The following is a 27367-nucleotide window of genomic DNA, read 5'->3' on the forward strand; positions in this document are numbered from 1 at the left end:
TCTGCTAGAGCATTTGACTAGGATAGATTTGTATTGCTTTTGCTGTTCAAAAAGCACTAGAAAGGAAAAATGTTCATGGTTGATACTGGCTGTTTGATAAACACAGAAACTCTCTCTGCCAGTTGATTCAGACTAGCAGATATAGATATATTTGCTGAGAATAATTGAGTTGTTAGGTTCAGAGTTTCTGAAAAATCAAATATTTTTATTTTAAGGTATGTCCTTATTAAAGATTAAAGTGCTATCGGAGTAATTATATGCTGAGGACAAAGTTGTTTCTGTTCATGAAAACTGCAGTTGATATTTTGAGTATTGAGTAATTATAAATGTTTGAAATACTAGTGCTGATGAAATTCAAGGGTGATCTCCTTATGATCATAAATTCTCTGTTCATTCTAAAAGACGCTAATTAAACAGTATACACTGGGATGATAATATTTATTCTACCTCTCATTACATTTTTCAGAACTTTTTATGTCCTTTCCCTCATTATTAATGCCAGATGCCTTCTTTAAATAAGAAAGGATGAAGCAACAGCTGACTAGAAATTTAAGATACGTGTTCAACCTCCACCATCATTCTTGAGAGTAGGAGCCTCAAATTTCTCCTCTCTGCATTAATGAGGGAAAAAGAGAGACAGAGAAACAAGAGAAGTAGTATTCTAAAGATGAACCTACAAACTGGGGCAACTGAGAAACTGTCATGTCAATAAATAATTATAATTTTCCCCCTTCTACAGGAATGACAAATGAGTCTTTTTGGGGGGATGGGGAATATTCGTTGCTTGTGACATAACTTTTTAAAACTCTATGACTTTTCCATTTTGTAAAGAACACACATCTAAAGTGGAAGTTTAGGGGAAAATGCTTCTATTGAACACCAACATCTCTTCATGGTCTTTATCAGTGATTGTTAGGGAGGAGATGAGATACTGCCTACACGTCTTATAAACTAATCTTTACATTCACTCCCCTTCTAACCTTTCTCCACATTGTTGCCAAAGTGCAAATGTGATCTGTTACTTCTCTGCTTAAAATACTTTCAGATTTTCATTGCTCTACGATAAAGACCAATATTAACAACATGATCTGCAAGGCCCTGTATGATCTGGCCTCTGCATCCATTTCCAGGCTCATCTTTTTTTTTTTTTTATTTTTTGCTTTATCACAAATTTAATCAGTTATATGTATACATATGTTCCCATATCCCCTCCCTTTTGCGTCTCCCTCCCACCCTCCCTATCCCACCCCTCCAGGCGGTCACAAAGCACCGAGCTGATCTCCCTGTGCTATGCGGCTGCTTCCCACTAGCTATCTACCTTACGTTTGGTAGTGTATATATGTCCATGCCGCTCTTTCACTTTGTCACAGCTTACCCTTCCCCCTCCCCATATCCTCAAGTCCATTCTCTAGTAGGTCTGTGTCTTTATTCCTGTCTTACCCCTATGTTCTTCATGACCTTTTTTTTTCTTAAATTCCATATATATGTGTCAGCATACAGTATTTGTCTTTCTCTTTCTGACTTACTTCACTCTGTATGACAGACTCTAGGTCCATCCACCTCATTACAAATAGTTCAATTTCATTTCTTTTTATGGCTGAGTAATATTCCATTGTATGTATGTGCCACATCTTCTTTACCCATTCATCCGATGATGGACACTTAGGTTGTTTCCATCTCCGGGCTATTGTAAATAGGGCTGCTATGAACATTTTGGTACATGTCTCTTTTTGAATTATGGTTTTCTCAGGGTATATGCCCAGTAGTGGGATTGCAGGGTCATATGGTAGTTCTATTTGTAGTTTTTTAAGGAACCTCCATACCGTTCTCCATAGTGGCTGTACCAATTCACATTCCCACCAGCAGTGCAAGAGTGTTCCCTTTTTTCCACACCCTCTCCAGCATTTATTGTTTCTAGATTTTTTGATGATGGCCATTCTGACTGGTGTGAGATGATATCTCATTGTAGTTTTGATTTGCATTTCTCTAATTAGTAAAGATGTTGAGCATCCTTTCATGTGTTTGTTGGCAGTCTGTATATCTTCTGTGGAGAAATGTCTATTTAGGTCTTCTGCCCATTTTTGGATTGGGTTGTTTGTTTTTTTGTTATTGAGCTGCATGAGCTGCTTATAAATTTTGGAGATTAATCCTTTGTCAGTTGCTTCATTTGCAAATATTTTCTCCCATTCTGAGGGTTGTCTTTTGGTCTTGTTTATGGTTTCCTTTGCTGTGCAAAAGCTTTTAAGTTTCATTAGGTCCCATGTGTTTATTTTTGTCTTTATTTCCATTTCTCTAGGAGGTGGGTCAAAAAGGATCTTGCTGTGATTTATGTCATAGAGTGTTCTGCCTATGTTGTCCTCTAAGAGTTTGATAGTGTCTGGCCTTACATTTAGGTCTTTAATCCATTTTGAGCTTATTTTTGTGTATGGTGTTAGGGAGTGATCGAATCTCATACTTTTACATGTCCCTCTCCAGTTTTCCCAGCACCACTTATTGAAGAGACTGTCCTTTCTCCACTGTACATTCCTGCCTCCTTTATCAAAGATAAGGTGACCATATGTCCGTGGGTTTATCTCTGGGCTTTCTATCCTGTTCCATTGATCTATCTTTCTGTTTCTGTGCCAGTACCATACTGTCTTGATTACTGCAGCTTTGTACTATAGTCTGAAGTCAGGGAGCCTGATTCCTCCAGCTCCATTTTTCGTTCTCAAGATTGCTTTGGCTATTCGGGGTCTTTTGTGTTTCCATACAAATTGTGAAATTTTTTGTTCTAGTTCTGTGAAAAATGCCAGTGGTATTTTGATAGGGATTGCATTGAATCTGTAGATTGCTTTGGGTAGTAGAGTCATTTTCACAATGTTGATTCTTCCAATCCAAGAACATGGTACATCTCTCCATCTATTTGTATCATCTTTAATTTCTTTCATCAGTGTCTTATAATTTTCTGCATACAGGTCTTTTGTCTCCTTAGGTAGGTTTATTCCTAGATATTTTATTCTTTTTGTTGCAATGGTAAATGGGAGTGTTTCCTTGATTTCACTTTCAGATTTTTCATCATTAGTATATAGGAATGCCAGAGATTTCTGTGCATTAATTTTGTATCCTGCAACTTTACCAAATTCATTGATTAGCTCTAGTAGTTTTCTGGTAGCATCTTTAGGATTCTCTATGTATAGTATCATGTCATCTGCAAACAGTGACAGCTTTACTTCTTCTTTTCCAATTTGGATTCCTTTTATTTGCTTTTCTTCTCTGATTGCTGTGGCTAAAACTTCCAAAACTATGTTGAATAAGAGTGGTGAGAGTGGGCAACCTTGTCTTGTTCCTGATCTTAGTGGAAATGGTTTCAGTTTTTCACCATTGAGGACGATGCTGGCTGTGGGTTTGTCATATATGGCCTTTATTATGTTGAGGAAAGTTCCATCTATGCCTACTTTCTGCAGGGTTTTTATCATGAATGGGTGTTGAATTTTGTCGAAAGCTTTCTCTGCATCTATTGAGATGATCATATGGTTTTTCTCCTTCAATTTGTTAATATGGTGTATCACGTTGATTGATTTGCGTATATTGAAGAATCCTTGCATTCCTGGGATAAACCCCACTTGATCATGGTGTATGATCCTTTTAATGTGCTGTTGGATTCTGTTTGCTAGTATTTTGTTGAGGATTTTTGCATCTATGTTCATCAGTGATATTGGCCTGTAGTTTTCTTTCTTTGTGACATCCTTGTCTGGTTTTGGTATCAAGGTGATGGTGGCCTCGTAGAATGAGTTTGGGAGTGTTCCTCCCTCTGCTATATTTTGGAAGAGTTTGAGAAGGATAGGCGTTAGCTCTTCTCTAAATGCTTGATAGAATTCGCCTGTGAAGCCATCTGGTCCTGGGCTTTTGTTTGTTGGAAGATTTTTTATCACAGTTTCAATTTCAGTGCTTGTGATTGGTCTGTTCATATGTTCTATTTCTTCCTGATTCAGTCTTGGCAGGTTGTGCATTTCTAAGAATTTGTCCATTTCTTCCAGGTTGTCCATTTTATTGGCATAGAGTTGCTTATAGTAATCTCTCACGATCTTTTGTATTTCTGCAGTGTCAGTTGTTACTTCTCCTTTTTCATTTCTAATTCTATTGATTTGAGTCTTCTCCCTTTTTTTCTTGATGAGTCTGGCTAATGGTTTATCAATTTTGTTTATCTTCTCAAAGAACCAGCTTTTAGTTTTATTGATCTTTGCTATTGTTTCCTTCATTTCTTTTTCATTTATTTCTGATCTGATTTTTATGATTTCTTTCCTTCTGCTAACTTTGGGATGTTTTTGTTCTTCTTTCTCTAATTGCTTTAGGTGCAAGGTTAGGTTGTTTAGTCGAGATATTTCCTGTTTCTTAAGGTGGGATTGTATTGCTATAAACTTCCCTCTTAGAACTGCTTTTGCTGCATCCCATAGGTTTTGGGTCGTCGTGTCTCCATTGTCATTTGTTTCTAGGTATTTTTTTATTTCCTCTTTGATTTCTTCAGTGATCACTTCGTTATTAAGTAATGTATTGTTTAGCCTCCATGTGTTTGTATTTTTTATAGCTCTTTTCCTGTAATTGATATCTAGTCTCATAGCATTGTGGTCGGAAAAGATACTTGATACAATTTCAATTTTCTTAAATTTACCAAGGCTTGATTTGTGACCCAAGATATGATCTATCCTGGAGAATGTTCCATGAGCACTTGAGAAAAATGTGTATTCTGTTGTTTTTGGATGGAATGTCCTATAAATATCAATTAAGTCCATCTTGTTTAATGTATCATTTAAAGCTTGTGTTTCCTTATTTATTTTCATTTTGGATGATCTGTCCATTGGTGAAAGTGGGGTGTTAAAGTCCCCTACTATGATTGTGTTACTGTCGATTTCCCCTTTTATGGCTGTTAGTGTTTGCCTTATGTATTGAGGTGCTCCTATGTTGGGTGCATAAATATTTACAATTGTTATATCTTCTTCTTGGATCGATCCCTTGATCATTATGTAGTGTCCTTCTTTGTCTCTTCTAGTAGTCTTTATTTTAAAGTCTATTTTGTCTGATATGAGAATTGCTACTCCAGCTTTCTTTTGGTTTCCATTTGCATGGAATATCTTTTTCCATCCCCTTACTTTCAGTCTGTATGTGTCTCTAGGTCTGAAGTGGGTCTCTTGTAGACAGCATATATATGGGTCTTGTTTTTGTATCCATTCAGCCAATCTGTGTCTTTTGGTGGGAGCGTTTAGTCCATTTACATTTAAGGTAATTATCGATATGTATGTTCCTATTCCCATTTTCTTAATTGTTTTGGGTTCGTTATTGTAGGTCTTTTCCTTCTGTTGTGTTTCTTGCCTAGAGAAGTTCCTTTAGCATTTGTTGTAAAGCTGGTTTGGTGGTGCTGAACTCTCTCAGCTTTTGCTTGTCTGTAAACGTTTTAATTTCTCCATCACATCTGAATGAGATCCTTGCTGGGTAGAGTAATCTTGGTTGCAGGTTTCTCTCCTTCATCACTTTAATTATGTCCTGCCACTCCCTTCTGGCTTGTAGAGTTTCTGCTGAGAGATCAGCTGTTATCCTGATGGGGATTCCCTTGTGTGTTATTTGTTGTTTTTGCCTTGCTGCTTTTAATATGATTTCTTTGTGTTTAATTTTTGACAGTTTGATTAATATGTGTCTTGGCGTATTTCTCCTTGGATTTATTCTGTATGGGACTCTCTGTGCTTCTTGGACTTGATTAACTATTTCCTTTCCCATATTAGGGAAGTTTTCAACTATAATCTCTTCAAATATTTTCTCAGTCCCTTTCTTTTTCTCTTCTTCTTCTGGAACCCCTATAATTCGAATGTTGGTGCGTTTAATGTTGTCCCAGAGGTCTCTGATATTGTCCTCTGTTCTTTTCATTCTTTTCTCTTTATTTTGCTCTGCATTAGTTATTTCCACTATTTTATCTTCCACCTCACTTATCCGTTCTTCTGCCTCAGTTATTCTGCTATTGATCCCATCTAGAGTATTTTTCATTTCATTTATTGTGTTTTTAATCGATGCTTGATTCATCTTTAGTTCTACTAGGTCCTTGTTAACTGTTTCTTGCATTTTGTCTATTCTATTTCCAAGATTTTGGATCATCTTTACTATCATTATTCTGAATTCTTTTTCAGATAGACTGCCTATTACCTCTTCATTTGTTAGGTCTGGTGGGTTTTTATCTTGCTCCTTCTCCTGCTGTGTGTTTTTCTGTCTTCTCATTTTGCTTATGTTACTGTGTTTGGGGTCTCCTTTTTGCCGGCTGCAGGTTCGTAGTTCCTGTTGTTTTTGGTGTCTGTCCCCAGTGGCTAAGGTTGGTTTAGTGGGTTGTGTAGGTTTCCTGGTCGAGGGGACTAGTGCCTGTGTTCTGGTGGATGAGGCTGGATCTTGTCTTTCTGGTGGGCAGGTCCACGTCTGGTGGTGTGTTTTGGGGTGTCTGCAGACTTTTTATGATTTTAGGCCACCTCTCTGCTAATGGGTGGCGTTGTGTTTCTGTCTTGCTAGTTGTTTGGCATAGGGTGTCCAGCACTGTAGCTTGCTGGTCGTTGAGTGAAGCTGGGTGCTGGTGTTGAGATGGAGATCTCTGGAAGATTTTCGCCGTTTGATATTATGTGGAGCTGGGAGGTCTCTTGTGGACCAGTGTCCTGAGGTTGGCTCTCCCACCTCAGAGGCACAGTACTGACTCCTGGCTCCTCAATTTGGGATGATTTGTTGTCTATTCATGTATTCCACAGATGCAGGGTACATCAAGTTGATTGTGGAGCTTTAATCCGCTGCTTCTGAGGCTGCTGGGAGAGGTTTCCCTTTCTCTTCTTTGTTCTCACAGCTCCCGGGTCTCAGCTTTGGATTTGGCCCCGCCTCTGCGTGTAGGTCGCCGGAGGGCGTCTGTTCTTCGCTCAGACAGGAAAGGGTTAAAGGAGCAGCCTCTTCGGGAACTCTGGCTCACTCAGGCCGGGCGGGAGGGAGGGGCACGGAGTGCGGGGCGAGCCTGCAGCGGCAGAGGTCGGCGTGACGTTGCACCAGCCCGAGGCGCGCCGTGCGTTCTCCCAGGGAAGCCGCCCCTGGATCCCGGGACCCCGGCAGTGGCGGGCTGCTCAGGCTCCCGGAAGGGCGGTGTGGACAGTGACCTGCGCTCGCACACGGGCTTCTTGGCGGCGGCAGCAGCAGCCCCAGCGTCCCACGCCCGTCACTGGGCTCCGCGCTTTCAGTCGCGACTCGCGCCCGTCTGTGGAGCCCCTTTAAGCAGCGCTCTTAATCCCCTCTCCTCGCGCAGCAGGAAACCAAGAGGGAAGAACAAGTCTCTTGCCTCTTCGGCAGCTCCAGAGTTTTCCCGGACTCCCTCCCGGCTAGCTGTGGCACATTAGCCCCCTTCAGGCTGAGTTCTCGCCGCCAGCCCCAGTCCTCTCCCTGCGCTCTGACCGAAGCCCGAGCCTCAGCTTCCAGCGCCGCCCGCCCCGGCGGGCGAGCAGACAAGCCTCTCGGGCTGGTGAGTGCCTGTCGGCACCGATCCTCTGTGCGGGAATCTCTCCGCTTTGCCCTACCCAGGTATGTGGGGAGTTTCTTGCCTTTTGGGAGGTCTGGGGTCTTCTGCCAGCGTTCAGTAGGTGTTCTGTAGGAGTTGTTCCACGTGTAGCTGTATTTCTGGTGTATCCGTGAGGAGGAAGGTGATCTCCGCGTCTTACTCTTCCGCCATCTTACCCGGAAGTCCCAGGCTCATCTTATCTCATGCTGTCTTTGTTCTCTACACCAGTACTGGCCTTCCTTCCTTTCTCCTGATTGGTCATGTTCCTCCCCAATATATGCCTGACATTTCTGCCTGAAAAATGTTTGTCCTTTCCGCCACCCTATACCACCTCCATTCCATCCTGTTGCCTAATTAACTTTTATTAATTATTCAAATTTTACCTCGGCCGTCACTTAGTTCCTTAGTGGAAACCTTTCCTGTCCTCCCCAAATTGATATATCCTAACAAAGCATCATATACATCTCTTTCAGAGCAGTTTTCGCAGTTCTTATTTTATGCTTTTTTGAGAAGTTATTTGATTAATAATAATATTTCAGAATCTTCCTCTACAGACTCTATGTGAAGAATCATCTTTTTAATTTCACTTTTTAAAATTGTACTTTTAAATTACTTTTGAAGGAATATTTTTTCTTTAAGATCTTATATTTCTAAATATTTTAAGCTTAACACAAGCTTTTAATTCCAAAATTACAATAGTCAATGAAATCATTAAAACCCTTCTAAAGTACAAATATAGTAAAACATCACCCCCTTTAGAGAACATAAAATTGGAAAGAATTGAAATAGCTAAGTTTACTTGAGAAATAAACCAACAACAGAAATGTTTCCAGCCAGTGCTAATGACCTCTAAGAATTCTAAATAGAGTCCCATTTAGCAGTTGCTTGCCCAAAGTAGATAAGCTTTTGCATTATCAAGTTAGATCTGAGAATACCCATTTGGCTGTATTTCAGATCTTTAAAATAATCATAATAATAGTAATGAACTGAAAACCATGAATATTGTACAAGCTATGTGACTGCCATTTATTTGTTGCATTCTGATCACTTTCACAATACTTCATTTAATCAGGAAAGTCTTTATATCTTTGGCTAGTCTTCTTCCTTTCACTTGTTCATTGCATTTTCACATTTAACTTTTTTTTCTGCAGAGGTGCCTTACTTTGTTTAAATAAAATTCTCATGTGAGCATGGAAGATGTTTAGAACTGTCAAGTGTTCAGAAAAAAAAAAAAAGTAAAACTGATGAATAACTGAAGTAGTAATTAGTAAAAGTTTATTGTGCACACACCAAAAGACAATTTGCAAACCAGGAGCGGTGGAACCAAAACATGGAGTGAGGCTCAGAGGTATATTGTTGAAAAGCAGCAGTGACTAATTTTCAGCAATTGGTTACAATATTAGAATTTTCTTAAATGAAAGGGAACTGGTTAGTGATCATCTCATATCAATTTAGGGGAACAATTTAAGTTTCACTTATGATTTTCAGAGACATAAACAAGTGACCCAGGTCAAGTTAGCCTCACTTGTCTTGCAAAATAAGCTAAATCTTCGCTTGTATGATTAAACTGGTTTCATCTGCTTGGAATTTTCAAGTCTGGTCTCCATTTGTGTTTGATTTTAATGGTACTATCTTCTGAGAATCAATTACCTCTGTGAGCTTCTGTCACACATTCAAGTCTGCACACGAATAAATGTTTTCCTTAACTTTTTTTCTCAGTTTTATTCGGGGTCACATTTCAGGCAGCATCAACATTCCATTCAGCACTGCATTTACTGCGGAAGGGGAGCTTACCCAAGGACCTTACACTGCCATGCTCCAGAGCTTCAAAGGGAAGGTCATTGTCATCGTGGGGAATGTGGCAAAGCACACAGCAGAGGTAAGTGTACGCAGAAATGTCATATGACATCATGATGAGCTTTTTACCTGCCCACTGCAACAGATTGTCTAAAAGTGTATTTCTTCAGAAGCTGGTTGCATATCAAATGAGCTTTGAAGATCTGTCTATAGTCTTACATAAAAGAGATTGTCTACCTTTTCCCAGTAAAAGAATTCAAGCTTTTTTCCTCATTGTGCAGCATCAGGGTCAATACTAAGCTTAGGAAACTTCAAATGATAGCCTAAGGTGTTTTGTTTTAGTTTTGGTGTTTTCATTTTTATCTACTTCCTGAAATTACAAGAAGTAGCTTCAATTCCTTCCATTGTAGAAAAACACTGGGGCTTGATTAGAGGTTCTGAAAGCTGACCATCATAGAATTTGTTGTATTTGGGGGTTTTGTTTACTATAGGCTCAAAGCTTTATGATGATAGAGAATTCAGGAAGGATATCAACTTTCAAATATGAGGACTATGAAGCAATAAAATGACCTCGCTCTCTTCTGGCTATGTTCTTAAACATTTTGAAAAATAAAACAAATAGTAGCTTTTGGAGGTTAAAAACATCACCTTTATTTTTTATAAAAGGCAAGTTAGAGAATAGGGGGTATGAGAGCCAAAGGGGCTTGTTTACAAATCCCCCTGTCAAACTTATCAAAATGTACACTTTGAATATGCATGTTGTTATATGTCGATCATAGCTCAGTAAAGCTGTTTTAAAAAAACATATCTAGATGTAGGCAACATTAATAAACCAGAACAGGCCCTTTTTCTAAAAGGACGGAAGAATCTGCCCCTGGCAAAGTAACAGAGATAGTTTCCTCCCTGCAGATAGCTTATGCAGATAAACTGAGTAATCCAGAATGGTGATCAATGGAAGTGAGAACTTTAAGACTTTTGGTCCTAGACCATTTTAAGCATCCAATAATCCTTGTCTCAGAAGTACAGAGCTAATGGCAGTATTGGCTTTTGACACTAAATTAAAGCCATCCTTGATGGAGAAGCTTAATTGACCAAACTAAAGAATATCTGAGTGGATATTAGCTATAAATCTTAAATCACTCCCCTTCCTTTTTTTTTTTTTTTTTTTTTTTTTTGCGGTACGCGGGCCTCTCACTGTTGTGGCCTCTCCCATTGCGGGGCACCGGCTCCGGACGTGCAGGCTCATCAGCCATGGCTCACGGGCCCAGCCGCTCCGTGGCATGTGGGACCCTCCCAGACCAGGTCACGAACCCGTGTCCCCTGCATCAGCAGGCGGACTCTCAACCACTGCACCACCAGGGAAGCCCAATCACTCCCCTTCTTTTACATAACTGTATCTAGTGTCTGACAGGGAATAATCTAAATATATCTGTTTCAGAGAAAGTCAGTATAGTAAATGACTAATATGCAATTTTAATAAGTAAATGAGGACATTTTAGAACTAAAGCCATGGTATCTGAATTATTTTGATGTAAGTTTATTATCATTATTATTATTTTACTACCACCACAGTACTGCTGCTACATTAATCTGTATTGTCATATCATTCCAATGAAAAATATCCATTTTCAATTACAATGCATACCAATACATTCAACCCATAGAAATACTGTTGAGAATCACATATTTCTGGATTCCCCATAATATATAGCCTTAGGAAGAAATCTTTACAGTGATAATAATCCCAATTATTGACTGGTGTTTGTGTGCTAAGCACTGTGATAAGTACTTTCATATGTAATCTCTTTTTATTCTTCATAACAGTTCTATGTGGGAGGCATTATTTATTCATATTTTATGTATGAGGAAAACTGAGACTCAGATTTTATCTAATTTGTTTATGTCAGAGCCATGATTGCAACATGAGTCTATATGACTCTAAGCCATACCCTTAACTCAGTGAGCAAGTAAGGCTTTTGAGTGAATGCTGCCGTTTGTCCTGTTTTTTAAAGATAGACTTGTTCTGATTTCTCGCAGATCACAATAGTTCCTCCCAGGGTATGAACCCAAGACCTGAAATAAACGTTTATGCTCTAAGTGCTAACAAGCTTAAGGCTCTACTTTCATAAAGCATTCACCATTTGGAAGATGTATCTAATAAGTGGGCCTGTATAACTGAATCTTCTTAAATATGTCAAATGTTTCCAGACATCCCACTCATTGTATTAATCTCCAGATTTATGTTTATTCTGATTTTACTTTATCATAAAGGTCAAAACACATACACAAATAAAAGGATAACTCATTTCTTTCATTAAATAATAAATTATAAACCATTTGTCATGTTTTGAAATGCTAGTCTATCACAGTGTGAATAAATTTAAAAGTTCAACATATGAAGGAAATCTGGGAGCAAGACTATTTAGATGAAGTAATAACAGTATTTGAAAATAATGGTAATAAATAAAGACCCATCACATTCTGAATAAATTAGCCAACGTCTTGCTTGTCAGAAACCAGATGCTATCATGAACAGTTCCTTCTTCCTCAAACTCACCATGATTATTCATGCTTGTAGACAAGTGACTGAACAAATTGTATGATCAGTTATTAATGCTTCAATCCAACATCAGGAAATAATTTTTGAGAAACAGTTTAAAATATTTGTATAGAGATGTGTCAACTGAAAAAAATGTGCAGTCTAAAATTTGAGAATTATGTTTTATTCAGTGGACTTACTGAGGACTTAAGCTGGGGATATAGCCTCTCGGATAGCTCTAAGGGACTGTTCCAAAGAGGTAAGGGAGGAGCCAGGGTATATAGGACTTTTTGCTAAGAAAAAAAAAAAAATGTAGTTGAACATCAAAAGATTATTGCTAATCACAAAAACAGACATCTCAAGTTAATGATTTTAGTGCTTTTCTGTGTATGGGAAGATGAAAGAGTCTTGGCTTATTGAAATTATTCCTTTGATATGCATCTTAACTGCCTTGGGCCACTATCCTGTTTTTCTCCATCCTGAATTCCCCTCAGGGTGCATCATCAGGGGCTGGTGCAGTGGCTAATGGCTTTATGGCTGCAACATCCTTTGTTTACTGAAATGGCTGGTGACATTCTTTATCCACAGATGTACATTTTTTTATATAAATTTTATTTATTTATTTTTGGCTGCGTTGGGTCTCCCTTGCTGTGGGTGGGCTTTCTCTAGTTGCAGCAAGCAGGGGGCTACTCTTCGTTAGGGTGCACGGGCTTCTCACTGCAGTGGCTTCTCTTGTTGCAGAGCACAGGCTCTAGGCACTTGGGCTTCAGTAGTTGTGGCATGGTGGCTCAGTAGTTGTGGCTTGTGGGTTCTAGAGCACAGGCTCAGTAGTTGTGGTGCACGGACTTAGTTGCTCCGCAGCATGTGGGATCTTCCCGGACCAGGGATTGAACCCGTGTCCCCTGCATTGGCAGGCAGATTCTTAACCACTGCACCACGAGGAAAGTCCCACAGATGTACTTTTAATAATTTTTCTTATCATGGGGCTAAAGAGAACTTTAGATATTCATTTGCTTATATTGTTCCATCATCTTTTTGTCTGCTGTACAGATCTGTATGACTTTACTAATGCTTCTTCCCCTCCTCGCCCTCCCTCTAAGTTGGAAGCATCTCAACTTAAAGCATATTTACTGAATTCTACTGTGTATCCATGGTTGTACTGGATATCTTCCACTTGCCCTACCTCCCATCATAGATCCATTCTCCACACTTCTTCACCCTGCTCTCTGCCCCAGATGGCTGACCTCCATGTCTTCTGGCTTCCAGTTGTTGAGCTAATGGGGAGTTCTGACAAGTTATGGGAAGGAGGGAGGTCAGGATATTTATCCCCCTGGATTCTTCCCTCAAATTTTTCTCGGTTTTGCTGTGTTCCTCTACTAAAGGTTAACACCGCTCTCCAGTAAGCCTTCTCTACACCACTCTCTTTCCAGCCCCCGGTCCCTTTAGCTCTAGGGGTGGCAACAGCTCTGCTTTTTTGTAGTGCAGGTTTACTACACCATCCTTATGGTTCTCTTACATCCCACTCATACCCTTGTAATTAATCTCATTGTAAGTAAAACCCCCTCAATTTATCCTCAGGGCTTGTTGGAACCCTGACTGTTACAAGGATACTATTTAAGTATATGATTTTTTAGTCAGACTACATTAACTGCTCTGTTCTGTTTCTTACTAGCTGTTAATTTGTGCAAATTGCTTAACTTCTCCAAGTCACCACTGATTCCTTTATAAGATGGGGAAAATAATACTTACCTCATGGCATTGTTGTGAAGATTTCAGATTAGGCAATAAGGTTCAGAACAAAGCCTGATAGTTATAGGTACTCAGTTGATTTCACCTATTAATTTTATTTTCCAGCACTATAATTTGCATATATGTGAACTTAATAAGTACTGCTTTATGTATGATGATAGTATAAAAGTTCTAGAGTTTGGGAGTAACATCAGCAAAATGGCAGAGTGGGCAGCTCTAATCTCCCATTCCTCCACAAAGACATTGAAAACAAGTAGAATCTGTACTTTGTTGAATAGAAGTGGCAAAAGCAGGCATCCTTGTCTTCTTCCTGACCTTAGGGGAAAAGCTTTCAATCTTTCACCATTGAATATGATGTTAGTTGGATTTTTTCATATATAGCTTTTGCCACATTAAGGAAATCCTCTTCTACTTCTAGTTCATTGAGTGTTTTTATCATGGAATGATATTGAATTTTATTAAATTTTTTTTCTGCATCAATGGAGATGATTATAATTATGATTTTCCCTCCCTTCTATGAATGCGGTATATTATGTTGATTGATTTTCTCATATGTTTAAATATCCTTGCATTCCTAGTGTAAATTCCATTTAGTCATGGTGCATAATCCTCTCAATAGGCTCCTGAATTCAGTTTGCTAGTATTTTGTTGAAGTTTTTACATCACTATTCATCAGTGGTATTTGTAGTTTTCTTTTCTTGCAGTGTCTTGGTCTGGCTTTGGTAGAAGCATAATGCTGATTTGTAGCATGAGTTAAGAAGTGTTCTCTTTCTCTCCTCTTCAGTTTGTTGCAAGGGTTTGAGAAGGATTGGTGTTAATTCTAGCCAGAGCAATTAGGCAAGAAAAAGAAATAAAAGGTATCAAAATTGAACATGTGTTAGTTTCCTAGGGCTGCCATTAAAAATAACACAAACTGGGTGGCTTAATGCAACATAGTTCTAGATGCAAGAAGTCTGAAATCAAGGTGTCAGCCATGCTCCTTCTGAGGCTCTGGGTGGAATCTTTCTTTGCCTTTTCCAGCTTCTGGTGGTGGCCAGCAATCCTTACCACCCACGAAATGGTAGAAAATATTTGTAAATTATATATCTAATAAGGATTATTATCAGAATACAAAATCAACACACAAACATTAGTTATATTTCTATTCAACAACTCCTATAACTCAACAACAAAAAGACAACCAAGTTTTTAAGTGGGCAAATTTTTAGACATTTTAGACATTTCTCTGAAGAAGGTATACAAATGTCCAATAAGCACATGAAAAATACCTGACATCATTACTCATTAGGGAAACACAGATCAAAGCCACAGTGAGCTACCACTTCACACCCAAGTGTTGGCAAGAATGTGGAGAAATTGGAACCCTGGTGCATGGCTGGGGGGAATGTAAAGTGATTCAACTTATGTAGGAAACAGTTTAATAGTTTAGCTATTCCTTCAAAATGTAAACATAGAATTACCATATTACCAGCAATTCCACTCCTAGGTAAATACCCAAAAGAATTGAAAACATGGGCTCAAACAGAGACTTGTATGCCGGTGTTCATAGCAGCATTATTTACAATGGCCAAAGGTGGAAACAACCCAAGTGTCCCTCAACAGATGAATGAACAAAATGTGGTATATACATATAATGTAATATTTTTCAGCCATAAACAAGGAGTGAAGTTCTGATACAAGCTACAACATGGATGAACCTTGAAAACAGTTTAAATAAGCCAGACACAAAAGGACAAATATTCTATGATTCCCCTTGTATAAAATATCTAAAATAGGCAAATTTGTGGAGACAGAAAGTAAATTAGTGCTATTAGGGGCTGGCTGGGGGATGGGAGAATGGGAGTTTTTGCTTAATGGGTACAGAGTTTCTGTTTGGAATGATAAAGAAATTTGGAAATGACCAGTGGTAATGGTTATATAACATTGTGAATATACTTAATGCCACTGAATTGTATACCTAAAAATGGTTTAAATGGAAAATTTCATGTTATAAATTTTTATATCAATTTTTTTTTAAGTTCTAGGGTTTGATGTCTTCAGGATACCCCACTGTCCCTAATTCATCTGAGCCCTACAATTTTTGGTCAAACAGTAGTGGAGGATCTTTCATGAGAGCTGTTCTGATCAGGTCTCATCTCTTTCCTCTGTGGGTATTAAAAACAAAAACAAAACAGTGATTTCCAAGCAAGTAGCAGCTTTTCTTCTAAGCTGAAATCAGTGCACTGCAACTGGCACAATCCTATTTTGAAAAGATTAAGAAAGCCATAGTTGAATACTGTGAGAAGAAAGCAGAGATGCCAATTCTAGTCAGTATGGTTACAGATTATCTTTACAAATTTTTATGTCAAACCCATATTTGGACTTGGGAATTTTCTGTTTGCAAAATGGTAGGCACTGATTGTAATTTTTCTAGTTTTACATCTTCTGTTAAAACCTAGTAATAAAGTTAGACTGAAAATTCAACAAATGAAAATATTAAATGAAATCAAGTATAGTTCAATAAAAGGAAAAGCTCTCAATATTGGATTTACAAGTAGCAAAATATTGAACAACTCGAGAGAATAAATGAACCACTTGTCTAGAATATGATAGTATTAAAATCACTCATTTGACATACAAATTAGGTCTAGAGTACTTTTGTAATACAAATATGAAGGAAGTACTCTACAATGACCAGATGTATTGAATGTATTATCTAAAATCACATAGAAGACAGAACAAATCTGAGAAATACTGCTTATTCATGTACCTGAAAAACTATATATAATCAGAAGATATATGATACTCTTTTAATTATGTATTCATTAACTATTTTTCCTGTAATTACAACTGATTAGCAACTTTTTGCTATGAGATGCCTTCTTTACAATTACCACTTCATAAGGCTTTTGTTTTGGGCCTAGCTCCCACATTAAATACATCAAAAACTTTTAGAATCTGCCATTTCTTGTCTGGATAAAACATTGCTCCCCCCCAGAATAGGGCAAAAAAAGGAGGACTACAAAGATTTTAGTTTAATTAGGATTCCATGTAGAGGCTTCTTCATACCAGACTTAAGTCCTACTAAATCTCACTTGTCAGTTAATCTTTAATTCACCTTACCCTTCAGGTTAAATAAAGCAGTGAGGCATTATATAATCAAGCATATCCAGATATTTTGTGAACAAAGTTATGTCAGCATCAAGGAAATTTAGGTAGTCTCAAGTGAGTGAAGTCCCTAGTCTCTGAAATGTATACTATTGTTCCAAGGGTGGATCAGATTTTGTGCTGATCCTTGCTGCTGTATAGTCAAGTTTAGTTTGACAAGCCAAACAAATACAGACTGCATCTGTTGCTAAGGTTTATGGGAGTAGGAAGACCTCTGCATCAAAACAAGGATAAAGTCAATTCAGGCTTTGTGTCACATTTAAATGAAAAACATGGCAATTCTCACTCTTGTCTTCTTGCAGAGATGATCATCTTTTTTTGAAACTCACATATGAGAAACTGCATCTTCAATTGCTAAACTACAATTAGATTCCCTGGGCATACAAGGGAAACATGCTGAATTAACCTCAGAGAGCAAGTGTATAAACCTAAGAATTAAGGTTATAACTATTCAGATCAATAGGGAGAGGCAGAGGTAGTCTACCATCCATGTCATGGATTAAATGAACCCAGAGGACAGTTCATTGTTATATCCTTGAGCAAATTACTCAGATTTAAAGGAAATTTTGACCTTTAGCATTAATCAAATATTATTTATGGGCAAATGTATGATTTGTTTTGATACTCGCAGCAACCGTTACTCACACTGCCCTACTACCAACCTAAGATCAAAGTTTCATATATCTCGGCTTGACAAAACATGATGGTGAATCCACCTCTTTCCTAGAAGTAAATTATGTTTAGCGAGAATGATGACTTAGCACAACAGCATGCTTTAAAGTGTTATTGGGTTATACTATTTCTCCGCTGTGGGAAAGTAATGTAGTAGGATCCAACTCTTGAGCTAGTGATGGGTCTCAGACAGGAAAATGGCCAACAACATTCACCAGAGCAAAATGAAACTCCAAATGGTGTTTACTTTCAGTGAGTCCTTTCAGCACTACATCATAATGCTATGTTAGTCACTGAAACACATGAGACTTTAAAAATAATTACTCTCTATCTAGATTATATTTAGTGGTTATGAGACCACAAGCATTTCATCACTGATAGTGTATCGCATCAAAAGATTATCTAAGAAAGAAATTGAAGGAATCTTTGCATTTCACTTTGACTTGTCAACAACCCTTTGGAAAATATTAGGAACAGCTCATCTTACTCTTAAAATGTTATATTCTTGGCATGAAATCAGTGCTTTTCTTTTGTCATCGGAAGAAATCTGAGAACATAAGAGCCAGTTGCAGTAATAAGCCATGTGTGTTATTATTCTTTTCTTTAAAACAAAACAAAGAAAAACTGAAAAAACAAAACAAAAGAGCAAAACATAAATACTTCTGAATAACATTTGAGTCAGAAGCCTACACAAGAGATGATATTTGTGGCAATTCTATGACTAAACATTGTGAGTAGCTGATGCTTTCTACCCTTGGCATGTAAGGATTAAATTTAAAATATGACATCTGTTTTCAAATGAAAATAATCAGGTTTATAATAAGCAAGGCATAATATTGCAGCTATTTTTAAAAATAAGATAATACTCCATTTGTGTTCATTTACATTTCCCTGGAGGTCAAGGTTATTTGGCTTTCAGATGTTAGGTTGGAAGTTAATTTGTACTGCAGTAATAGAAGGCTTCCACCCTCTAGTCCCACCTCATTACTTCCTGGATCCCTTAACCAAGCTAAACCAAGTTTTGTGATACTGTGATGATCACTCGTAGCCCTTACCTTTTGCCAGTCCCTTTTTCTCTCTCTAGCTGTCTTCTTCCTCTTTTTGCTCATGCTTTTTCCCCTAGCTTTTGGCCTCAGGCATCTGAGGTTATCCTACACCACGTGTGTGCTCAAAGGGGACCAAATGACTCTGAAAACACTTTAAACCAATTCAGCACATGTGTTATCCCTATAGTAAATTTCTCTAGCTCCAGATAGTATCTGCCTAGTTTGTCAGATTAATATAATACTTTTAACTACTTTGTATGAGATCGTCTACCTGTCAGAAAACATTAGGCCTCTTTATAGTTGTATCTTAAGCATTTTGATAAAGAATAGGAAGTGAATCTCCTTTATAAGTTCCAAATATGCAAAGAGTTCTTTCTTGGTCTTGTGAGATCTGTAAGTACTGGGTATGGTTAAACTTGGCTTTTTTCCTGACTTTTTCCTTGCCTTCTTGTCAGCAAATGTTTTGGTCTGTGGTTTTATATCAGATTATAAGGAAACATTTTAGATATTAATGCAACTTGAACACAGTAGACATCATATGAGGCTTAAAAGTAACAGTGAAAACTCTCCTGTATAACTCTACATTTGTTAAGTGATGGAGGATAACTTACTTTAAAAGGTCCATGAACTAAAACCTGTCCTGTAGATTCCCTATTCTCATACCCTTTCAAAAGTTGTGTGAATTAAAAAGCAATGTAGGAGTTGTGGTAAAGGGAACCTTAAAACACCTAATCGAGGCTTTGGTTTTTTAACATGTTTACTGGATGTATTATGTGTATAAGCAATTTTTAAAAAGGCAGAGGGAGGTCATTTCCAATTTTCAGGAAAAACTGCCAAGTAATCATCTGAATCTTGTGAGCTCTGGCACCTATATTCATGAACTGTCACAGGATAAAAGTTATTTGTCTTAATACGTGTTATTCTGTATACTGATGCTGCCCTCCACAGCCCACCATTTAATTCATTACTGCTTACCACAGGAATGTTTGTGACGGAATAAGAAACTAACCATAGTAACTCTCCCTCTTGACCTACAAAGTTTGGGACTTGGCTGTGATCCATCACAGCCCTAACTGTTTTGAATCTGAATTTTTATTGTATACATCCTTTTTAGAGCACAGTATACTGTGTGTAATTTGACCAGTGGCTTGGACACAGTTCTCAACTGTCTAGTGTAAACAGAAGTGGATAAATGATTGTTGCTGCAATTCTGGTCGCAGATATCGCAGATCATAGGAAAATGTACCACAAGGCTCATTAGAGCTCCTGATACATGATACTATTAGATGATGGCATTTTATCAGAAGAGGCTTATCCTCTAATATTGATCTTGGGTGGCCTCGGCCTGCAGCGGCTTGAAGCAGGGTTTCGGTTCCCAGCCAGTGATTGAGGTCAGGTCACGGCAGTGAGCGCACCGAATCCTAGCCACTAGACCAGTGGTCAGTGACAGGGCCCTGGCCCTACGGCTTTGCAGAAAAAGAATTCCCACAAAGATGGAAAGTAGTGAAACAAGTAAAATATTTATTAGGAAAAAAAGTAGTACAGTACATGTGGATAGTACAGGCTCAGAGGGAGAGTCACACCCTCGTGGCAGTTTGGATCACTTTTATGTGGGTTTCCTTTGGCCAGTCATTTTGATTTGCCTGGTTCAAAGTCCGTATTTGGTATATCTCAGGATTTTCCCATGTGTGCGTGCACATCTCTTAGCTAAGATGGATTCTACCGAAGAGGCCTATGGGTAGATTTGGCCACTTGACATCACTCCCCTTTTGACCTCCAAGGAGGCTTTCTGTGCATGTACAGTTGGGGAGGCCTCCTGACTTCGAGAATGAGGAATTTATGGTCTCGTTATTTGCTATCTGGGCAGGGCCCAGCCTCCTCTCTCAACTGTCCTGTTATTCCCATCTCGGAGCATCTGTCCACAGGGAACGAACTCAAACCGTTTGCCCTGAGGGCTCATCTACCTCCTGCCTCAATATGAGCCAGTATGTTTTTATGTCATAAAAACAAACTTTTATGTCCTAGCTAAAATGTTTTCTCCTATTTCTTTAACGTCAACTTTTCAGAAAACATCCACATAGCCATTCTTAAGAGAACTTATTTGAAAGTATAAGCTATTGTTAAACACTAAACTGTATATCTACAGAAATATCCCAATTTGCCACATGCATAAATACTAGGTCACTATCAACTATCATAAATTTTAAAATTAAATGAATTAGCATAAAGGAAAATGTTTAATAGAGTTCATCAAGAGTTTTAGAAGGTCTTTGAACTAATTAAAATTATATGTAAAGTGTTGTACATATGTGCTATATATATATTTTTAGAGAATAGGTTCATAAGCTTTCTTCTGATTGCCAAAACTATATAGGACCCAGTAAACTGTAAGAGTCACAAGTATAAATTACTGCTCCAACATAAAGAGTTCACCATTAATACTGAAAGCATTAGTTAAAGAGTTCACCATAAAGAGTTCACCGTTAACACTGAAAAGCCCTACCTTACATACCATTTGGGGACAACTCTGCTTTTTTAAGTTTGTATCTATACAATTTCAGGGTGTTGTAAATGGCTCTCCTATTAAAGGATCAACTGGGGAAAGGAAAGAGGAGAAAAGGAGGAAACTAGCTTTATATATGAATCAAGCACATACAGATATAATATCTAATTTAAAACTCCCAACAACACTTTAAGTGTACTATTCGAGTGTATTGTTACAGATTTAACAGGTGAAGAAACTAATGCCAAAAAGGCTAAGTGACTTAACCCAAGATCCCACAGCTAACCAGTGGTAGAACCCTGATTCAAACTCTGTATTGTCTAACTACGAAGTTCCCACACTTTCATCCATACCACCCAGCCTGTTTGATTGAAATAGTGGATTTTCTCACCTTCTTGACTGGTGGAACAAACTTTATGGAAAATTATTAATTGTCTTTGCTATTAAGTAGGTCTGAAATTCTCTCATCTCCACTTCCCAACTGTCTTCACTCAGATCACCAGTATCTCGTGCCTGACCTCCTGCAACTTCCCACTGTCCTTGCCTGCAGCCTCCTTCCCCCAGTTCTACCCTACAACCAGTGAGGTTTCTGAAATATCCATCTGGTCATTGTCAGAATGCCTCTATGACTTCCCATTGCCTTCAAAATAAAATTCAAACCTTCACCATAGTTTTTGAGGCCCTTCATGATGTGGACTCTGCTTTGTTTTCCAAGCTCACCCTCACTGCTCTTAGATTCCAGCCATAATTAACTACTTGTAGTTCCTTATATGCTGTATCTTTGTATTTGTCTCTACTTGAAGCATTCTTCTCATTTCTGTTTACCTGGGTAACTCCCATTTGTCTTGAAAAGCTGTTTATATAGCATTTCTTCATGGAACTCATTCTTAACTCCTCAAGTTTGGGACTAAGTACCCTTCCCAAGTGCTCATAGAAAATATTTTACTTACTCTTATAGTGGCATTGGGACCACTATCATATACAGAGTCTCTGTGTGCATTAGATAAAAACCCATCCTTCGTTTAGGGATACACAGCACCATGTAAGGGTGCAAAGCTTGGAAAGGAGAGGATGGGGCTACATTTCATGCTCCACTTACTTCTTTTCTGGGTTCTCTCATATAAGGCACAATTTGTACAACCTTAAATGATGGCTCTGTGTAGCACTTATCAAATGGCATTGTAATCGCCTATCCACTTACCTGCATCTCCTACTAAACTCCAAGCTCATTGAGGACAGGGATTATATTGTATTCATTGTACCCACAGCCCCTAGCATAGTGCCTTTCAAGTAACAAGCATTCAATAAATATTTGATGGTTGAATTAATGACTAAGTTAAGAATGAACACCTGAAAAATAATAGTTTTCAGTAGACAATGCACTTACAGAAATTGGTAAAAAAGCAGAAGAAAATAAAAGAAAAAATGCTAATATCAACTACTAGTTTAAGACAAACATTGAGTGCCTACATGATGGAAACTATTATGAGGAAACAGAAATGAGAAAGACAGTCCCTTGCCCTTATAAATCTTGCAATCTAGTTAAGAATATAAGACTGATACAACCGATTAAAATTCAAAGTGGAATGTGTCATGTGCTATGAGATTTATAGTTAAAGTTCTAGAAAATCAATGAGAAGGAAGGAGTTTCTTCCAGTTAACAGAAGGATTCCTAAAGCTTCATGGAGAAGGTAATAGTAGACCTAGACCTTGTATTATTGGTAGGATTTCAGTAAGAAAAAGTGTTGGGAGGAGGGCCATAGTCAGGAGGCAGCATTCCAGGCAAAGGAAATAACACAGGCTGATTGGAAAGCACAGGGCTTCTCTGAAGAGCATTTTAGCTACAGATAAGGCTGGAAAGGTGGGGGAGCTTTTGGTTATAGAGGGCCTCAAATGCTATGCTAGGGAGTTTACATTTTAGGAGTGGGGAGCTATTAAAGGTTTTAAAGAAGGAAAGTGACACTATCAGCTGTATTTTAGAAAGTCATTTGGAAAATTACTTTTAAAGTATCTCCCATCTCTTTTGCCCTTGATCCCACAATGAAATCAAAATTTTAAAACACCAAGAACCAGAGACCAGTTAAAGAATTTCACTCTCCCTATATTCCCAATCTATTTCAGTGCCAGATTCTTTCCAGATTCTACCTTTAGTTGACCTTCTGTCTCAAGCTTGCAATCTCCCACTGTCTAGTTTCTAAGCCCCCAGTGTCAGCAAAGCTTATGCGGCTGCTGGGAGAAGATGACACCGAGGGGTTTGTCTGAGACTGATAGCCAAAGCTCTGCAACTTTTTCAAAAGGAGACTCAAGAAACGGCCTCACTGCTTTTATTATATGATTCAAGGCATCTGGTAACATCCTGTCAGTATCTTCTCTTACCTTTATTTGGGATACTAAAGGACAACCTTCTTTCTCATTAACCTTTAACTTAAATATAAATAAATATATGTATTTATATAAAGAATAGGCAAGTGTAAGTCTAAATTGAAGAATTTCTTTTGTCGTTCTCAAAATTCAAAGAAACTTTAGACTTAATATTATCAAGATGAAACTTTGAATAAGAGCTTTTAGGTACGTACTACAAATTGTTCTTACTGACTATGGATAAACAAGCTATTCCTTGTAAAGGATCCACAGATCTTGACTCATCTTGCTAAAGGACAATAGCCCTAGGAAGGAAAATATCTCTACACAGCAGTTACTGGAGTCTCAGGATTTCCTAAGGGTCTTCCATAATGTTACCATGTAGGCCGCAGAGTGCTAGGTAAAAGGGAAAGGGAAAAACTAAAAATGCAAGAACCACTTAGGAACTAATTCAAGAGTAATTGGGGTCTAAAATGGAGTACGAGCAGAGGAATGGAAAAATAGGGAATGGATCCAAGACAAATCACAGAACTAACACAGCTTTGTGCCTAACTGAATAATATAGAGCCACAGGACTTTTTTTTTTTTCAACTCAAAGATCATCTTAAAGTTTCCGGCTTTGGTTTTTGGGGGAGGTTGCTGATACCTTTAACAGAGATAAGAAAGAGAAAAATAAAGTAAATTTGGAGAGAATGTAATGAATTTTGGACATACTGTGTTTGAGGTGCTAATGGGACATCAGTATAAAAAATGTCAGTCAAGCATTTAGAGGTTCAGACTGGAATTCAAAGGGGAGTTAAAACTAGATGGGTATATGTAGAATCCTTCCACTTATAAACAGTTAGTATTCTACAATACAGAACAAAAAGATGTAGGGTTTTTCTTAAACGTATGGATACCAAGGGAGGAAGGAGAGAGTGGGATGAATTGGGAGATAGGAGTTGGCATATATACACTACTATGTATAAAATAGATAACTAATGAAAACCTACTGCATAGCACAGGGAACTCTACTCAGTGCTCTGTGGTGACCTAAATGGGAAGGAACTCCAAAAAAGAGGGGATATATTTATACGTATAGCTGATTCACTTTGCTGTACAGCAGAAACTAACACAACGTTGTAAAGCAACTATACTCCAGTAAAAATTAATTTTAAAAAAAGATGTAGGATTTTTCTTTACCATAACTAAATTTAAAAACTTATAAATGTATTATTTTAGGAAAGAAAACAAATTCCAGGCGATAACCTGAACAAGAGACTGTCGAAAGACCATTAAAAGATACAACTTACATGTGTTTCAAAAAATTGTAAAAATCCATTGTCTCCATTACAAAATAGCTTATAAATAAGAAAAATTTGCTTTAGTGCCAGTGATTGGTAGAGGAGATCAACAAAGAAAACAAGAGATCAAAGGAAAATGGAAGAGAAAGGAAAGGAAAATATCATTTGGACATGTGAGGAAAAAAATATCTGTTATTGAGATGAAACAAAGCAAACAATGGAGCAGAAGTTGCATTGACTTATGCTGACATCATGTGACTTTGGGAAATATTTATTTTCCTTGCCATTTCTATTTAATGTATACTTTAAAACATTAAAATTATTTTCCTTTCCTTTACTCCTCATGGGATTTTGTTAGAATTATATATAAGAAGGTAAAATAGAAGAAACAAAGAAGAGAACTTTATAACTGCACATGAAAATATTAACTTCTCTTTTTCTCATATACCCCTTGAGTGGCCCACATACCACTAAAAATTACCGAACTCCTTGAGAGAATAACACTGCAACTTACTAAAAAATAAGCATGGAGGCCAAGAATAGAAAGTGAAACTTTCACTGCATTATCTTCATATTCTTCATCTACTTCAGTTCCTTAACTGTGGAAATGGAAATGGACTGAGGACATTGTCTCTGATCTGACTACTCTGTGGCCTTCTATATTAAAATTATCACACAAAGTTTATTATTTCTGTATTTATAAACTTCATCATTACTTTTTTGTATAAATGTTTTTTATATTGATAACTTTCAAAGACTTTTTTTAAATGTCTTTTAAATTTTAAACACATTGAGTTAGTGCACTACAATTATGTATATGTCCCCTTATATAACACAAACTATAAAAAACGTTTTTTAAGATGAAATCTTTACACTGTCCCATTTCCTAATCCCCAAAGATTAGTTCCAAGAATAGAAGACTAATATACACCATAGCATGGATTCTGAATATCCCAGACACCATTTGGATAGTTATCTCTCAAATAAACATGGACCAGAATGCTTAGACCATATAATGTCTGTTTTTGTAAACACTCCCGTTTTTTTTTCTTACTGCATGATTAACCATATTCCAGTATATAACATGCTAGAGTAATACCCTGGAATTACCTGTTTTGCTCCTTTCTTGTCACAAGTGCCTTTGGTAAGGTGTAGGATGATTACTGGCCTTGTGTTCACCTTCTTGGTTTCACCTTCCAGCTGATTTTACTTCTGTGAGTGAAATAAGAAAGTAAGGTAGTCACTGCCTAATTGTTATTAGATGTTAATACTGTGAAAACTGATTTCACACCTTTTATAGCACTCCTTTTTTTTTCACTGTTAATGAGGTAATTGACACAGAAGAATTGTGTATATTAAAAGTATACATCTTGATGTTTTTATATTGTATACATTATGAAATGATTCACCAAAATCAAGCCAATTAATATATCCATCACTTCACCATTTTTTTTCTTAGCAAATTTCAAGTATACAATGAGGCGTTGTTATACTTGCTATATATAGTAACTAGTCACCATGCTGTACATTAGATCTCCAGAACTTATTCATCTTGCACAACTGAAACTTTGTACCCTTTGACCAACATCTGCCCATGTCCTCCCATTGACCCCTTCACCCCTGGCAACCACCATTCTACCTGTGCTTCTATGAACTTGACTATTTTTTATTCCACATATAAGTGAAATCATACATATTTGTTTTTATGTCTCTGGCTTATTTCACTTAGCATATATCCTCCAGGTTCACCCATGTATCACAAATGGCAGGATTTCCTTTTTTAAGGTTGACTAATAATCCATTGTATATATACACAACATTTTCTTGATCCATTACCTGTCAATGAACATTTAGGTTGTTTCTTTTTTTTTTTAAATTGAAGTATAGTTGATTTACAATGTTGTGTTAATTACTGCTGTACGGCAAAGTGATTCAGTTAAACATATATATACATCCTTTTTTTTTTTTTTTTTTTTTTTGCGGTACGCGGGCCTCTCACTGTTGTGGCCTCTCCCGTTACAGAGCACAGGCTCCGGACGCGCAGGCTCAGTGGCCATGGCTCACGGGCCTAGCTGCTCCGCGGCATATGGGATCTTCCCAGAACAGGACACGAACCCGTGTCCCCTGCATCGGCAGGCGGACTCTCAACCACTGCGCCACCAGGGAAGCCCTACATTCTTTTTTTTTAATATTCTTTTCCATTATGGTTTATCATAGGATATTGAGTATAGTTCTCTATGCTATAGAGTAGGCCTTTGTTGTTTATCCATTCTATATAGAAAAGCTTACATCTACTAATGCCAACCTCCCAGTCTATCCCTGTCCCAAACCCCTCCCCCTTGGCAACCACCAGTCTGTTCTCTATGTTCGTGATTCTGTTTCTGTTTCATAGATAAGTTCATTTGTGTCATATTTTAGATTCCACATATAATTGATATCATATGGTATTTTTCTTTCTGACTTAACTTAGTATGATAATCTCTAGTTGCTTCTATGTTGCTGCAGATGGCGTTATTTTGTTCCTTTTTATGGCTGAGTAAGTATTCCATTGTATATATGTACCACATCTTCTTTATCCATTCATCCATTGATGGACATTTAGGTTGTTTCCATGTCTTGGCTATTGTGAATAGTGCTGCTATGAACATAGGGGTACATGTAGGTTGTTTCTATATCTTGGCTATTGTAAATAGTGCTGCAATGAACATGGGAATGCAGATGCCTCTTCAA

At 37.7% G+C, this 27367-nt stretch overlaps 1 protein-coding gene across 3 annotated transcripts in view; it reads left to right on the forward strand.

The window, feature by feature from the left end:
- TBCK (TBC1 domain containing kinase) overlaps positions 1 to 27367 on the forward strand; it is a gene marked incomplete at its 5' end in the record, with an annotated part of 227688 nt that overhangs the window by 191977 nt on the left and 8344 nt on the right. For all 3 annotated transcript variants that reach the window (XM_079700269.1, XM_079700270.1, XM_079700271.1), the window contains one exon: positions 9260 to 9419. In XM_079700269.1, coding sequence (XP_079556395.1) covers positions 9260 to 9419 — 160 coding nt within the window. The remainder of the gene's footprint in view (positions 1 to 9259; positions 9420 to 27367) is intronic.

This window comes from Hyperoodon ampullatus (assembly GCF_949752795.1).
Source record: "Hyperoodon ampullatus genome assembly, chromosome: 1".
Lineage (NCBI taxonomy): Eukaryota > Metazoa > Chordata > Mammalia > Artiodactyla > Ziphiidae > Hyperoodon > Hyperoodon ampullatus.